The sequence below is a fragment of the Ovis canadensis genome, chromosome 17 (genome assembly GCF_042477335.2).
Source record: "Ovis canadensis isolate MfBH-ARS-UI-01 breed Bighorn chromosome 17, ARS-UI_OviCan_v2, whole genome shotgun sequence".
Classification (NCBI taxonomy): domain Eukaryota; kingdom Metazoa; phylum Chordata; class Mammalia; order Artiodactyla; family Bovidae; genus Ovis; species Ovis canadensis.
The window spans coordinates 61,671,970-61,686,662 of NC_091261.1; the positions used below are offsets into that span (position 1 = coordinate 61,671,970).

Here is a 14,693-nt window from a genome sequence, read left to right on the forward strand (position 1 = left end):
AGTTGTGGCCCTGGGGCTTCTCACTGTCGTGGCTTGTCTTGTGGAGCACAAGCTCTGGGGCTCGAGGCTGAAGTAGCTGCGGCTCATGGGCTCAGTAGTTGCAGCTCCCAGGCTCTAGAATTTAGGCTCAGCAGTTGTGACACATGGGTTTAGTTGCTCCGCAGCATGTGGGATCTTCCTGGCTCAGAGATTGAACCCAGGTCTCCTGCATTGGCAGGAGGATTCTCTACCATTGAGCCACCAGGGAAGCCCTATGTGTCCATTTTTATGGCTAAATACTATTCCAGTGAATGGATCCATCACAGTCTACTTACCCACTCATCAGCTGAAGGATGTTCGGGTTGTTTCTGTTTCTTGGCTGTTGTGAATAGTGCTGCTCTGAACATTCGTGTTTGTTTTGTTTCATCACCTGCCTTCATTTTTGGGGCTGTATGCCTGGGAGGAGAATTGCTGGGTCACACGGTATCTCTCTGTTTATCTTCGTGAGGTGCTGCCAGACTGTTTTTCGCAGAGACTGCACCATTTCACATGCCTGCCTGCAACGTGTAAGTCCCTAGTTTTCAGAGAAGCCAGAAATTAGGGGTGTTTCTGTGAACTCCCTCTTGGTAACGCTTTGTGTTGAGCTGGTCCCTGGGTCCTGGCTCAGCTGGATGGGGAGACGGGGAGCAGGTCCCTGGAAACCTGCCCAATGAAAACAGATCTGAGGGTGTATGCCACATTCTGGACCCACTGGAAGCTGTTTTTCTGGCTGTTTCTTGGTGCCTGAGTGTGGCATGATGTGTCATGATACCCAGGGCTGTGAATCCCATTGGCCACAAGGGAAATGTTTCTGAGGCTGCAGTCAACAGGCTTTTCTTTTCTCCTCTTCCCCAGGAGGAAGGGGTGCTGGCTATGGGCTGAGGAGAAGTGGTGCCCAGGGGAGGGTGGGCCTTGAATCCATCCCACTGGGATTCTGGAGATTGGAATCAGAGGCAGCTTTCCCCCTGGGGTTCTAAGCCCAGCATCCTGGGGCTTTGGGAGAACTTGTGTGGGCTTGGGAGGACGTTCATGGGGATAATGATGCTCATCTGTGTCCCCCATGGCAGCTAGCAGGAAGCCTGATGGGGGGATGTTAGTGGAATAAAAACATGCTTGGCTCTGGGGGTTGGTTAAAAAAGTAACCTCTGAAAAGTGGAACACTTAAATTGATATCCATTGGTTGATTAGTCCATCCATCCATCCATCCATCCATCCCCCCTTTCATCCATCCCCCCTTTCATCCATCCCTGCATCTATCCTTCCTCCCTCATCCACCCACCATTCCTCACTCATCACCTTCATCCATCCATTCACCCGCTCTCCATCTATCCATCCATCCATCCATCCATCCTTCCCCCCTTCATCCATCCATCCCTTCATCTATCCATCCCTTCATCCATCCATGCATCCATCCATCCACCTATCCATTCATCCATCCATCCACCTATCCATCCATCCATCCACCATCCATCCATCACCCATCCCCCTTCATCCATCCATCCTTCCCCCCTTTCATCCATCCATCCCTTCATCCATCCATGCATCCATCCACCTATCCATCCATCCATCTACCCATCTACCTATCCATCCATCCATCCATCCCCCTTCATCCATCCATCCATCCATCATCCATCCATCATCCATCCCCCTTCATCCCTCCATCCCTTCATCTATCCATCCCTTCATCCTTCCATCCACCTATCCATCCACCTACGCATCCATCATCCATCCCCCTTCATCCACCCATTCTTCCCCCTTTCATCCATCCATCCCTTCATCTATCCATCCCTGCATCCAACCATGCATCCATCCATCCACCTATCCATCCATCCATCCATCCATCATCCATCCCCTTCATCCATCCATCCTTCCTCCTTTCATCCATCTATCCCTTCATCTATCCATGCATCCAGCCATCCCACCTATCCATCCATCCACCCACCTACCTATCCATCCATCCATCCACCCCCTGTCCATCCATCCATCCACCTATCCATCCATCCATCCATCATCCATCCCCCTTCATCCATCCATCCTTCCCCCCTTCATCCATCCATCTCTTCATCTGTCCATGCATCCAGCCATCCACCTATCCATCTATCCACTCACCTATCCATCCATCCATCCACCTATCCATCCATCCATCCACCTATCCATCCATCCATCCATCATCCATCCCCCTTCATCCATCCATCCTTCCCCCTTTCATCCATCCATCCCTTCATCTATCCATCCCTTCATCCATGCACCTATCCATCCATCCATCCATCCATCCATCATCCATCCCCCTTCATCCATCCAACCCTCCATCCATTCCTCACCTCATTCATCACCTTCATCCATCCGTCCCCACTGTATCCCATCTATCCATCCCTCCATCCATCCACTTATTTCTCCTTCCTCCTCCATCTATCCAACCATCTCCTTTCAGTTCCTGGCTGGAAGCTTTCCCTGTTGGGACCGGCCAGTCATTGGATGTCAGCTCTGATTGGCAGGCCTTTTTGTCTGACTGGTTCACTGCTGTAGCTCCAGTGTTTGGAATACTGCCTATACATTGTATATACCCAAATAATTTCCTGATTGGCCAGAATGTGTGGAGATTCCCATTGGCTTGGGTTTGTCTAACCTGGTACCAGATTGGTGGGGGGTGGCAGATAGCACCCCTATGGGCGGCACATTGAGTTGACTCTGAGAATGGTGACCCTCGGCCGCTCTGGACCACCGCCCCTTGGGCAGGGCCAAGGACATGCTGTGGTTGGGGTCCTGGCTCCTCCTTAGGGAGCCCAGTGACCTCTTTGCCAGGTGAGGAATGGGGAGGATGGTCTTCCTGCTGGAGTTGCCCAGGTGGGCAGGGGCCCATTTCTATAGGATTCTATAGGATCCTGGATGGTGGTTTTTTTTTTTTTTTTCCTGCACTACTTGGCACGTGGGATCTTAGTTCTCTGTCTAGGGATTGAACCTCTGTCCCCTGCATTGGCAGCACAGAGTTTTAACCTCTGGACCGCTAGGGAAGTCCCCGGATAGTGGCTTCAATAGTGTTAGGATTATGGGTGGGCCAGCCCTTTTGCCTGCATCCAGCGCACAGAGGCCTGCGCCCATGGCTGTAGACAGGGGGCACAGCTGAAGTTTCCCTGAGCACAGAGATGCGGGGGCAGGCTTAGCGTAGGAGACCCTTCACATCGCCCCAGCGCACAAGGTGTCATCCTTCCCATCTCACTTGGAGTGAAAGCCCCGTGTGACCTCCACTCGCACCGTCTGTGTCACCCTGCTGTTCCTACCTCAGGGCCTTTGCACTTGCTGTTCCCTCTGCCTGGTACACCCATCCAAGACATCTACACGGTTTCCTCTCTCTCCTCCTCCACGTGTTTGCTTAAGGACACCTTTTGGTGAGGCTGTCCCTGAGCACCCGCTTTAAAACTTCACTCCAGCCCCCATTCCCTGCCTACCTACTTCACACTTCTGCTTTTCTCCGTAGCACAAACACTGTCCGCCATCCTACAGTTATTCCCATGTCACCTCCTGGAACACCAGTTCCGAGACGGTGGGCGGGGGAGTTTGAATGTGGCTTTCGCTGCTGTGTGCTGGTACTTGTCCCACAAATGAAAGTGAAAGTGTTAACTGCTCAGTCGTGTCCACCTCCTTGGGACCCCATGGACGGTAGCCCACCAGGCTCCTCTGTCCATGGAATTTTCCAGGCAAGAATACTGGAGTGGGTAGCCATGCCCTTCTCCAGGAAATCTTCCCAACCCAGAGATCAAACCCGGGTCTCCTGCATTGCAGGCAGATTCTTTACTATCTGAGCTACCAGGGAAGCCCAACAAGAGGTGCCTATAAATCGTGGTTGACAGTAGGGGGTGGCCAGGGTACCGGGCAGGATTTCTGCCTGTGCCCCCATCCGCATGGGCTGTTCTGGCTCCTATGGGACAGGCCGGATGAGGCTCACCCACACCACTTACCACCTTCATCTCATGACCTGGTTCAGAGTCAGGTTCCTGGGCATCCATTCTGCACCATAAGCCCCTGCTGAAGGCGACCTTCAAATAGATGGCCTGGTCCCGATTTTTACTGTATGTCAAAAGCTAGAAATAAAAAGTGTGAACGGTCAGCTTCCTTCTAGCTGGTGTTTCTGCAACATCTTCACCTCACATTCCAGAACTGTTTTTATCTTCAAGTCCTGTCCCATCTCTCCACCTGCGCCCCAGTGCTGGCTTCTAGGTCTCCATTCTCCTTGGGCCACTGAATGCCTACTTTGTGCCAGGCTCGGAGATAGAGCAGTGAACAAAGCACATATTTATTGAGCACCTTACTGTATTGTGTTGGGGCTTTCCAGGTGGCGCTGGAAAAGAACCCATCTGCCAATGCAGGAGACAGAAGAGATGTGGGTTCAATTCCTGGATCAGGAAGATCCCCTGGAGGAGGGCATGGCAACCCAGTCCAATATTCTTGCCTGGAGAATCCCCATGGACAGAGGAACCTAGGGGGCTACAGTCCATAGGGTTGCACAGAGTCAGACGTGACTGAGGTGATTTAGCATGCATTGTACTGGGTTAAGTGGTGTCCTCCTCAAGTTCATGTCCACCTGGAACCTATGAGGGTGACTTTACTGGAAGAGAGGATCTTTGTAGATGTAATTAGTTAAGTTGAGGTCACACTGGAGAGGCTAGGCCTTAAGTCCAATGTAAGTGGAATCCTTATAAGAAGAGGAGGACAGGGACTTTCCTGGTTAAGACTCTACACTCCCAATGTTAGGCGCACAGGTTCAGTCCCTTGTCGGGGAACTAAGATCCCGCATGCTGCATGGTATGGCCAAAATGAAGACAGTCAAAAAGAAAAAAAGGCCATGTGGAGGTGGGCAGAGATTGGAGCGGTGGGGCCACAAGCTAAGGAAACCTGGAGCCACCAGGAGCTGGAAGAGCCAGGAAAAGGTCCTCCCCTGGAGCCTCTGAAGGGAGTGTGGCCTTGTTGTCACCCTGATTTTGGACTTCTGGTCTCCAGATCAGTGAGAAGATCCATTTCCGCTGTCTTTAGCCATTCAGTTTATGGCAATTTGTTACAGAGGCTCCAGGAAAACAGTACACCTACTATGTGCACCGTGCCCCTTGTGGGGGATTCAGCTGTCACTTAAAACAAACGTTTATGGAGCAGCTACTGTGTATCAGATGAGCTTCCCTGGTGGCTCAGTAATAAAAAATCTGCCTGCCAATGCAGGAGACTCAGGTTCGATTCCTGGGTTGGGAAGATCCCCTGGAGGAGGGCAGGGCAACCCACTCCAGTATTCTTGCCTGTAGAATCCCCATGGACAGAGGAGCCTGGCAGGCTACAGTCCATGGGTCACAAAGAGTTGGACAGGGCTTTGCGACTGAACAACTGTGTGTCAGACATCGAAGAGACCAATGAGGTGTCTGCCTACAGGCTCCCAAATCATCTGTGTGTCTCTGACCAGAGACATTCTGGGTGGGGATGGGGGTGTCATAGACCATGTCCCTTCTGTGAGACTGGTGGCTGCTCTGAGCACAGTGGAGGGTTCTGACGAGTGCTCGTGTGCTCGTGCTGGGGGGCCTCCTCGCTCCTGCCTGGCAGCTGATTTTAAATTCTGAGGCTCCTCCACTTGCTGCAATTTCCAGCGTGGGTGCCCATTAGCTCCAAGAAAATGTCAGGCACGTGCGGTGCAGACAGCTCCCCTTTCATCTTCCAAGGCTCAGGTCTGAAGGGTCCCAGGCACATTTCAGCTTCAGTTCCGGGCTCTTAACAACCAATCCCCCCGCTTCCCTGAGCTCTCAGACATCCCAGCCCCGGCAGCCATGATCCACCCTCCTATGAGCCAGGCTGCTTGGGATACGAAAAGTCCACGGAGTGTGTCTCGGTATGGCCTCCCTGGCTGTCTTGCCTGGGGCCTAAGAGGGATGTCGGGGCAAGATGGAAACGTACCCTCCCCCCACCCAAAGAAAGAGACCTCTCCCCAGCAGGGTTGGGGACTGAGGATGCAAGTCTGGTGGGCTCTGTCCTCACCTCGTGTTACTTGTCCTCATCTCCCCGGAAGTTCATTCATTGGGCAGCTGCTCTGTGCCCGGTGCTGTACTAGGCTCCCAGGAGGCCGCAGGGGGCAAGGCAGACTCAGAATCCAAGGCAGTGATGAGTTCTCTCTGTGGATGCGGAACGTGGGGTTGGCAGCATTGTGGGGGTGCTGCCGAATCAGAGCCACAGCCTATAGGGCTCTCCCAGGGCGGCTGCCTGGCTCTGGACAGGTGTCTCCTCTGGGGCAGGCGTGGTGGGGGTCCCTGCCGTGTGCATGGGAGCCCCAGTTGCAGCCCTCCTCAGGCTGATTCCGCAGGGTGGCAGGGCAGGTGCCCCCGCCGTGGTTTGTGATTCGGATGTGTGAGGCCTGGCAGGGCTTGTGGTGGCCCCAACCTATGGGGCTCAGGAGTGTCCTACGCTGCCTGGTGAAGCAAGCCCTTAACCTCACCAGAGTGCCCCCTCTTCTCCCTGGAACCCTGACCTGGCTGAGTTTGCCTTATTGAGCACCTTCTGTTCATCAGGCATCACTTCACAAGCGTGCTGTCCTCCTGGGTCCATGGAGCAGGAACATGCATGCTTCCAGTCTGCCATTGAGGAAATCGAGGACCAGAGCCCTGAGGCGTCTTGTCAGAGGAAGGGAACCACGGGCCCCATCCCTGGGGGAACGCATGGCCTTCTTCACTCCCAGAGCAAGGTGTTTCTGAGGCCGGCAGTCTCCTTCCCAACTTCCACACAGTCTGCTTCTGCTTCTTTGTCCCTGCTGCCCCGATCCCACCAGCATCATCTCATGAATCTTGTGATAACCCCCCCACCCCCATACCCCGGCCTCCTGGTTCCACGCTTGCTCTTCACGGCGTTTGCTTATCAAACACTCCGGCCCTTTCCTCTCTTCATCAACCACCTTCTGTAGCTCCCCACTGCCTTTCAAACAAAATCCACCCTTTCCATGGCCCATGGGCCTTGAATGACTCGAGGAATTTCTCAAGCACACAGTGCCTGTTCTCATCCCTGGGCTCTTGCTTAGGTGGTGGCCTCTGCCTAGAGCTCCGTCTCTTTCCCCCTCCCCCGGCTGTGTCTTGTTCACACTCCAGGAGGTTCTCCCTGGCTCCCTCTTGCCCTCCTCAAGGCTTGTAGAGCTCCCAGCCTGCACTCAGAGGTCACTATTTACTGCTTGTCTGCTCTCTGCCCCACCCTGCCGGAGCGCCAAGACCATCTGTGGCCTGGACCCTGCCTCATTCAGTAGCTTGGGGCTGAGCTCTGAGTGGGGACCTCAAAGTGTCTGGAGAACAATGGATGCCCACCATCCTCTCCTGACCCCAAAGCCCCAGACACGCAGTGATGTTGGGGCCACTGCATCGCTTTCCTGGTCTAACCTGGATCCTGTTCTCAGAACCCTGTTCAGCCAAGGCCAGATTCAGGAGACCCCCTACGTTGCCCCATGGGTCTTGCTCATCCTCTCCTCCCCTTGTCTTTATGTTAATTTATTTGGCTGTGCCGGGTCTTAGTTGCAGCACGCAGGATCTTCAAACTTTGTTGCAGCACGTGGGATCTTTAGTTGTGGCATGTAAACTCTTAGTTGCATGCAGGATCTAGTTTCCTGACCAATGATTGAACCTGGGCCCCCCACATTGGGATCTTGGACTCCTGGCCACTAGACCACCAGGAAAGTCCTCCCCTCACCCTTGTCTTTGGTGAAGCAATGTCATACTTTTTCTTGTTCTGCACCTCCCAACGTTGCTGATGAAGTCGAAACTTAATCCCCCAATGTTACGCAAACACCACCTTTATCTAGTTTCAAAACTTGCCTGGTGACCCTTACATCTACCAGCACCCTCCCCACCTCCATCCCACCCCTTGCCCCTGGCAGCCACCAACCTGTTTTCTGTCTCTCTGGATTCACCGTTCTGGACATTTCACATCAGTGGAATCATCCAGTGTTTGTCCTTTCGTGTCTGGCTTCTGTCACTCAGCATCCTGTTTGCAAGGTCCATCCACGTTGTGGTGAGTGTCCGTGTTTCGTTCCTATTTAGAGCTGAATCATACTCCATCATAGGGGTAGACCGTGTTCCATTGATTTATCCGCTCGTCCATTGACGGACCCTGCTGGAAGAGACTCAAACAGATGGTCTTGGCGCTCCGGCAGAGTGCAGCAAGGGTTTCCGGTGGTTCCCACCTTTGACTATAATGAATAGTGGTGTTGTGAATACGTGTGTGTACATTGATTTGTTTGAATCTCTTGTTTTCCATTCTTTTGGGTCTATGCCTAGGAGTGGAATTGCTGGGTCATATGGTAATTCTATGTTTAACATTTTGAGGAGCTGCCAGCCTATTTTCCTAAAAAAAATTTTATTTTTCAAGTTGGCAAAAAAAATGTGGCTGAGGTTGGGAGGGATAGAAATTGAGCTTATTAAAATAAGCTCGTGGTGAATGTAAGAAGTGTGAGGTCCCAAGGGTCCCCTGGCTTTGGGGACAACCTGCACCTAAGGAGGCTGGACCAGGGAGCTGGTGGAGTGCCTGTGGCAGGTGGGTGGCAGGGGTGTCAGTCCCTAAGCTTGGGGGTGGATACTCTGTGAGTGTTGATGAAGTGGGAAGCCAGCCAGGCTGGGCTTGAGGAGGGTGGGAAGGTGGCCAGGGATTCTCCAGGGCTGGTTTGAAAAGGTGTCACTTCCCTGGCTTCTGGAGCCCATGTGCAGTGCACAGTGTGAGCACCTGTCCAGGGCTGCCATCCCTAGTCGGCATTTCATTAGACAGAGAAGGTCAGAAAAGCTGTGGGTACATCAGACTTCTCACCACCTTGTGCAACGCAAAGCCACAGAGCAATTTGGATGTTGCCTGTGGTGCTCTTGGAGGAAAGGCAAGCAGAACCGACTTCTACCTGCCTAGCCGCTGGCCTCATCCTCTTGCTGGCCTCTCTGGGTTTAAAACCCAGAGAGAGGCTGGGATAGAATTGGCTTTGCTGCATCGGACCACAGGGTCTGCTGGGCTTTGTGACAAGCTGGGACAAAAGGAATTCTGGAACTGGGTCCAGCATTGGTGGCCACAACTGACCCCTCTCCGGAGGCCAGTCTCTTGTCTCTGGGCTCCAGGACAGATGCCAGATTGCTCTTGGTGTGGACTGTCAGGGGCAGCTTGGTCTCCCTTCCACATCGCTGTGACCGGCCTGCAGAGCTACTGCAGGGACAGTACTAGTGGTTGTAATCGTAGTAGCTCCTGTTTGCTGGGTGAGACTTGTTCCCACGTTCATAAGAATTACACGGTTTATCCTGTCTCTATGGCTGGGAGAAGTCCACGTGGGCTTTTCTCTTGCAGTGGTTGTGGGGTGGCAGCTTTGGCTCTGAATTCTTTGGCTTTGCAGTGGTGGAAGGCTGGACAGCACCCGATGGAAGGGTTGCCTGCTCCAAGACTCCTTCCTGCCCTGGAGGAGTCAGAACTTTTGATGGCAAGTGGCAGAAACCCAGGTTGGGCTGGCCAAAGCAAAACGCATAGGAGAGCCTTGACTTCCCTGAATGAAGAAGCAAGCTTTGAGCTGCCTTCAGGCATGGCTGCCATCAGGACCCGACTGTTCTCTCCCCACCCTTCACTTTTGCCTTTCTAGGGGTATGTTCTTGAATAGGTTTCTGCCACGCAGGGGCCCCACAAGACCCACAAGCTTTCATCTTCCTAGCTTGCAGCCCCAGTGGAGAGTGCCTCTTTCTGGTTCCTTCTCAAAGTCTCAAGACCCAGTGACTCTCATTGGCTCATATTGGGTCACATGCCAATCCCTGAGCCAATCACTGGTCCAGGGGAAGCAGGAATCTGATTGGCCAGGCCTGGATCATGTGATCATTCCTGGAGTCTGGAGAGGGAAGATGGTTCCTGAAAGGAAAGTCAAGTCTACTGTAGCAGGTGATGGGGGTGGAGAGCAGGAAGCAGTCAGGGCCCCCAGATGGAGGGGAGAGGGATTTGTTCCTCTCCTGACCACCATGATCTCCATCTTCCCTCTTAACATCCCTCCACATCAGATCTTCAGTGGGCAGAGCACCAGAGGAGGGTTTCGGGGCGTCCATGCCCTTGGAGAAGGATGGTCGTCAGTGGAGGGCAGGGCGATGAGGGACATTGTGATGAAATTTCAGGGAGCTGGGGGGTACACGTGAGGTGCACCCCCAGCCCTACCTGGGGACATCCAGGTGTTTCGTGCTTGCGCCATCTTGGATTTTCCTCAGCTTTTGAGTAGGGGCTTGTGAGTGGGGTGTTGCACATGGTGGGGGCCTGATGGACACCCCTTTTCTCTTTTTCTTTTATTTTTGATGTTGGGTATGATTTATTTGACTCTTAAACAGTACAAATGCAACAACCCATGGTCTCCCTCCCTTCCCCTTTCAGAAGGCACTGTCCTCTTAGCTACAGGGACAAGCAGAAGATTCCACATCACCAGAGCTGCCCCCAACCTCCCAGGTCTTTCCTTCTGTTCTGTTAACCACTCTCCTCCTCCTATGTGTGGTGCTGGTGTTTCTGAGTGGACACCCCCTTTCAGAGTGGCCCAGTGTGGAAGGGGCCCAGGACCTGGCAGACTCTCAATCCTGGCCTGGGCAGAGGAACCAGTTACAATCCTGGGGAGGCTGCCTGCAGCAATGGCCAGCAAAGAAGGGAGAGAAGGGTCCTGGAGAGAGTGGGGGGCCCCTAGAGATTCCTGGGCAAAGGCCTCTTCTGACCAGAGGCTCTCTTGCTCTCTTGACTGCAGTCCGTTCTTCTTTCTGAGTCTCAGTTTTTCCATCTGGAAAGCCAGTGGACTCTTGAGATTCATTCCGTTGTGAACACAGGTGTGCTTTCTCCCCTGCTTTATCCTTCGCCCGCCCCCCAGGAGCCACCTGGGGGCCCCTTGGGGCCGCGTCCCCGGCTGTTTCTGCAGCATGGCCCTTGGGTTCCCAGTGCCCTCGCTCTCAGCTTACATCCCGGCCGACCTCATGTTTGCCCTGTCCCCCAGCCCAGTGTCACACTCACCCACCCAAGGGTCACCAGGAGGCCCAGGCAGGCCCAGCTCTGCCCGTGGTCACCCTGTGACCTGCGTTCTGCCCGAGATGACCCTGTTCACCACCGCCGCCCCCCCCCCCCCCCCCAAGCTCGTGTGGACCTGTCCCCTCGTGGGACTGAGCTCCCAGGTGCTTTTGGGGAACTTTGCCCTCGTGACTCAAAGTGGCAGAGGACTTGGGGTGAGGTTGGGTGGGTCGAGGGTGTTAGCGGGCCGTTGGGGTGGTGGGGTCAGTGTCCGCAGAGTTGAGGTTCCATGGGGGTGAGGTTGGGTGGTCTGAAGGTTCTTGGGGGCCACAGGGGTGGTGAGAGCAGTGTCCGCAGGGTTCCCTGGGGTGCAGTTGGGTGGGCTGAGATTGCTTGGGGGCCATAAGTGAGGTAGGGCAGCGCCTGTAGAGTTGGAGTTCCCATGCCTGCTGAGCAAGGACCTTAGCAGTGGGGGAGGGCACAACTGTCATCCATGTGGCTTGTACAGCAGCTGCTGGCCTGGCCTGTGGTTTGGAGGGGCCTCAAACACCACTTGGCATCTCCCTCTGCTGTCAGTGGGCAGAGAGCGTGCCAGTGGCATGGAGGAGGGTCCTGGAAGACCCCTGTCTGCCCTCACTCCCTCACAGTGGCCACAGGAAGGACTTGGGGCCCCTCTAGGGTCCGCCAGGAGCAGCTGCCCCATGGCTGATCTTGCTTTCTTTTCTGTTCTCACAGGTGCCTGGGACAGGGTGGTCTGCGAGCAGATGACGAAGACTGGCTTTTAATCATTGTTGACCATTGAGAGGGAGATTACAGGGGCCCAAGAGCCCCTCTGGACGCCTACCACCATGTCGGGATCTACGCAGCCTGTGGCGCAGACGTGGCGGGCCGCCGAGCCCCGCTACCCACCCCACGGCATCTCCTACCCTGTTCAGATTGCCCGGCCGCACGCGGTAAGGGGCACGGATGTTCGCCTGGGGCCACCTTCGGAGTTTTCCTTTGTCACTGGGTTCCTGTTTCTCCCTGGAGTCGGCGCTGGTGTGACTCTGATGGTGTCCAGCCAGGGCTCACTGTCTCCCGTGGGGAAGTGGGGTGACTGGGCAGATACCACTGCTATCTGCGGCCTTGCCAGGTCCCGGGACATCTGGGAAAATCTCTTAGCTCCCACTTTAATGCTGGGAAGCTGGAGCCCAGGGCCAGGCTGAGCTGTGATCCCTGCCTCTGGGTCTGCTGTGGGGTTTGCACGTGGATGTGGAGCTCCTGCTGTATACACTGTCAGCCCAGCCTCAACCAGGCTCCCCTGCTTTAGGATTGAAGTGACTTCCTAGGGGCTGTGGTTCGCAGACCCTCCCCTCCTCAATCCTCAGGGCCTGGAGCCTATTCACTGAGTGATGCTCAGAGCTCCCGGATGACAAGGCCAGCACGTGTCATTCTCTGAATCTCTGACATGAGCGGGGGAGGTGAGGGGGTGGTGGTCCAGGGGGTTGGTTCTGCTCATGGGAGAGCTGCCCCAATGTTGGGGGTGGTGGCCTGGTGGGGAGGGAGCAGGTGTGACCTTGGTCAGCTTTTTAAAAAATTTTTGGCCATATCATGTGGCATGTGAGATCTTAGTTCCCCAACTAGGGATCTAACCCAAGCCCCCTGCACTGGAAGCCTCGAGTCCTGACCACTGTACCACCAGAGAAGTCTCCTTGATCAGCTTTTCTGAGCTGCACCCAACTCTGACCACCTCCTAGTGGGGGTCCCCTTTCCTGACTTCACCTGTGGCTGCCTGTGGCGCTGAGGATGGGCTTTGGTTCTGCTCTGTTGGCACTTATTGGGCACTTACTATATGCCGCATCTTCAGGGGCTTGCCAGAGGGCCCTCAGAGTCCTGGGCTTCCCCTGTTGGACCTCCTAGCTACTCAGCGAGGGACCGTGAGGGTTTGCAGTCACAGCCGGGGTTGAAGCTGGCCCTGCTGGCCCCAGTGTGTACATGCTTGTGTCTGTTCTGCGCAGGTGGCATGGTCCCTTCTCCTGAGACGCTGAGAGGATATGGCGTGGGAGGGCTTTTCCATCCTCCGTGAGCGAGACGTTTTTGCATATGAGCCCACTGACCCAGCCTGAGGGTGTCCCAAACACAGCGGCCTCTCGAGAATTTGGGCCCCAAGATGCTTTTGAGAGCTGGCTGTGATCAACAGGCACATTATGGATGGAGTGGTCGAATTCTCACAAACAGCCTGATGAAAGAGCACCTCACGTTATCTTCCCATTTTGCAGACGAGGAGATTGAAGCTGGGAGGTTAAATAATAGGCCTCAGTTTCAATCACTGTGAGGAGGCAGCGTTGCTTCAGCTTCAGGACTCTGTGTGCACGCATGCTCAGTTGCTGAATGGTGTCTGACTGTTTGCGACCCCATGGACTGTAACCTGCCAGGCTCCTCTGTCCGTGGGATTTTCCAGGCATGAATAGTGGAGTGGGTTGCCTTGTCCTCCTTCAGGGGATCTTCTCGGACCAGGGATTGAGCCTGCGTCTTTTGCACTGGCAGATAGATTCTTTACCACTGAGCTACCAGGGAAGGACTCTGAGCCCCTGTGAAAAAGATGCTTCTGTTTATTGGTCACCTACTGTGTGCCCAGGGCCCAGGACTATGCTCCTGGGGGTCATTTATTATTATGTATTGTCATCAGCTTTGTCATGATCACAACAGCAAAAATAAGCATTCTCATCCACTGAGTGCTTTATTTATTTATTTTTTTAGTATTTATTTATTTGGTTGTGCCGGGTCTTAGTTGCAGCATGTGGGATCCAGTTCTTTGACTGGGGATCGAACTCAGGTTTGCTGCATTGGGAGTGTGAAGTCATAGCCACTGGACCATCAGGGAAGTCCCTAGGGCGAGCGTTTAGTTTATACTCTTTGTGTATACAGTTGCCCTTGCTCCAGGGGGAACATTTTGCAGGTGAGCAAATAGGACGGGTTATGTAACAATTCTGAGCCTTGATTTTTCATCCATAAAATGGGGTAATGAGAGCATCTGTTGCCTGGTTTCTCCTGGGGATGAAACGTGATGATCTGTGGAACATCATTATGGTACATGTGTCCAATTGCAAAATTGTCACTGTCATTGGAGCTGCCTGGGGGGCCCCTCCCCCTCCCCCTTCTCCTCCCCTGCCCCCTCCCCACTGTCCCCTCCCCCCTCCCCCTCAGGGGGCCTCCCTCCCCGCCCTCCTGCCCCCTGGGTGAGTCCTCGAGTCCACATGGCCCTCCTATCTTGCCATCCCACCCTTCCTTTGCCTTAGCCTGGCCCTCTTGCAGTCATTTGGAGTCACCACCTGATCTCAGACACTTTCTGTTTTTTCTGCTGGACTGCCAGTGATGCAGGGTGTGGCTGGGCAGGACCTAGTGGTCACTTCCTCTGGGCAGGAGGCTGAGGCTGCGTGTGGGCAGGGCCCTGGACAGCTGCGAGGTGGGGCATCCTTATCCTGTGTGCTGACCGCAGTGGGCCCCGCTTCCCGACCACCCTGCCTGGTGCTGGGGCGGCCCAGCTGGGGTCCCCTGCTTGTTACTGGGAAGGCTTTAAAAGCAAGATTTCTGGGTGTCCGGGGCGGGTGGTGGGGTCTTGCTCTCCCAGGCACGTGTCCAGAGCTTTTCTTTGGCAGGTGGGAGGTGAGCATTGGGACTGTAATCTGGGGGTCCCCCTGCAGCCC

The 14,693-nt window shown here is 54.4% G+C and overlaps 1 protein-coding gene across 33 annotated transcripts in view; it reads left to right on the forward strand.

The window, feature by feature from the left end:
- Window positions 1–14,693, forward strand: part of NCOR2 (nuclear receptor corepressor 2) — a 236,371-nt gene that overhangs the window by 67,472 nt on the left and 154,206 nt on the right. For all 33 annotated transcript variants that reach the window (XM_069557629.1, XM_069557621.1, XM_069557643.1 and 30 more), the window contains one exon: window positions 11,743–11,960. In XM_069557629.1, the coding sequence (XP_069413730.1) occupies window positions 11,856–11,960 (105 nt within the window). In that variant the 5' untranslated portion in view covers window positions 11,743–11,855. The remainder of the gene's footprint in view (window positions 1–11,742; window positions 11,961–14,693) is intronic.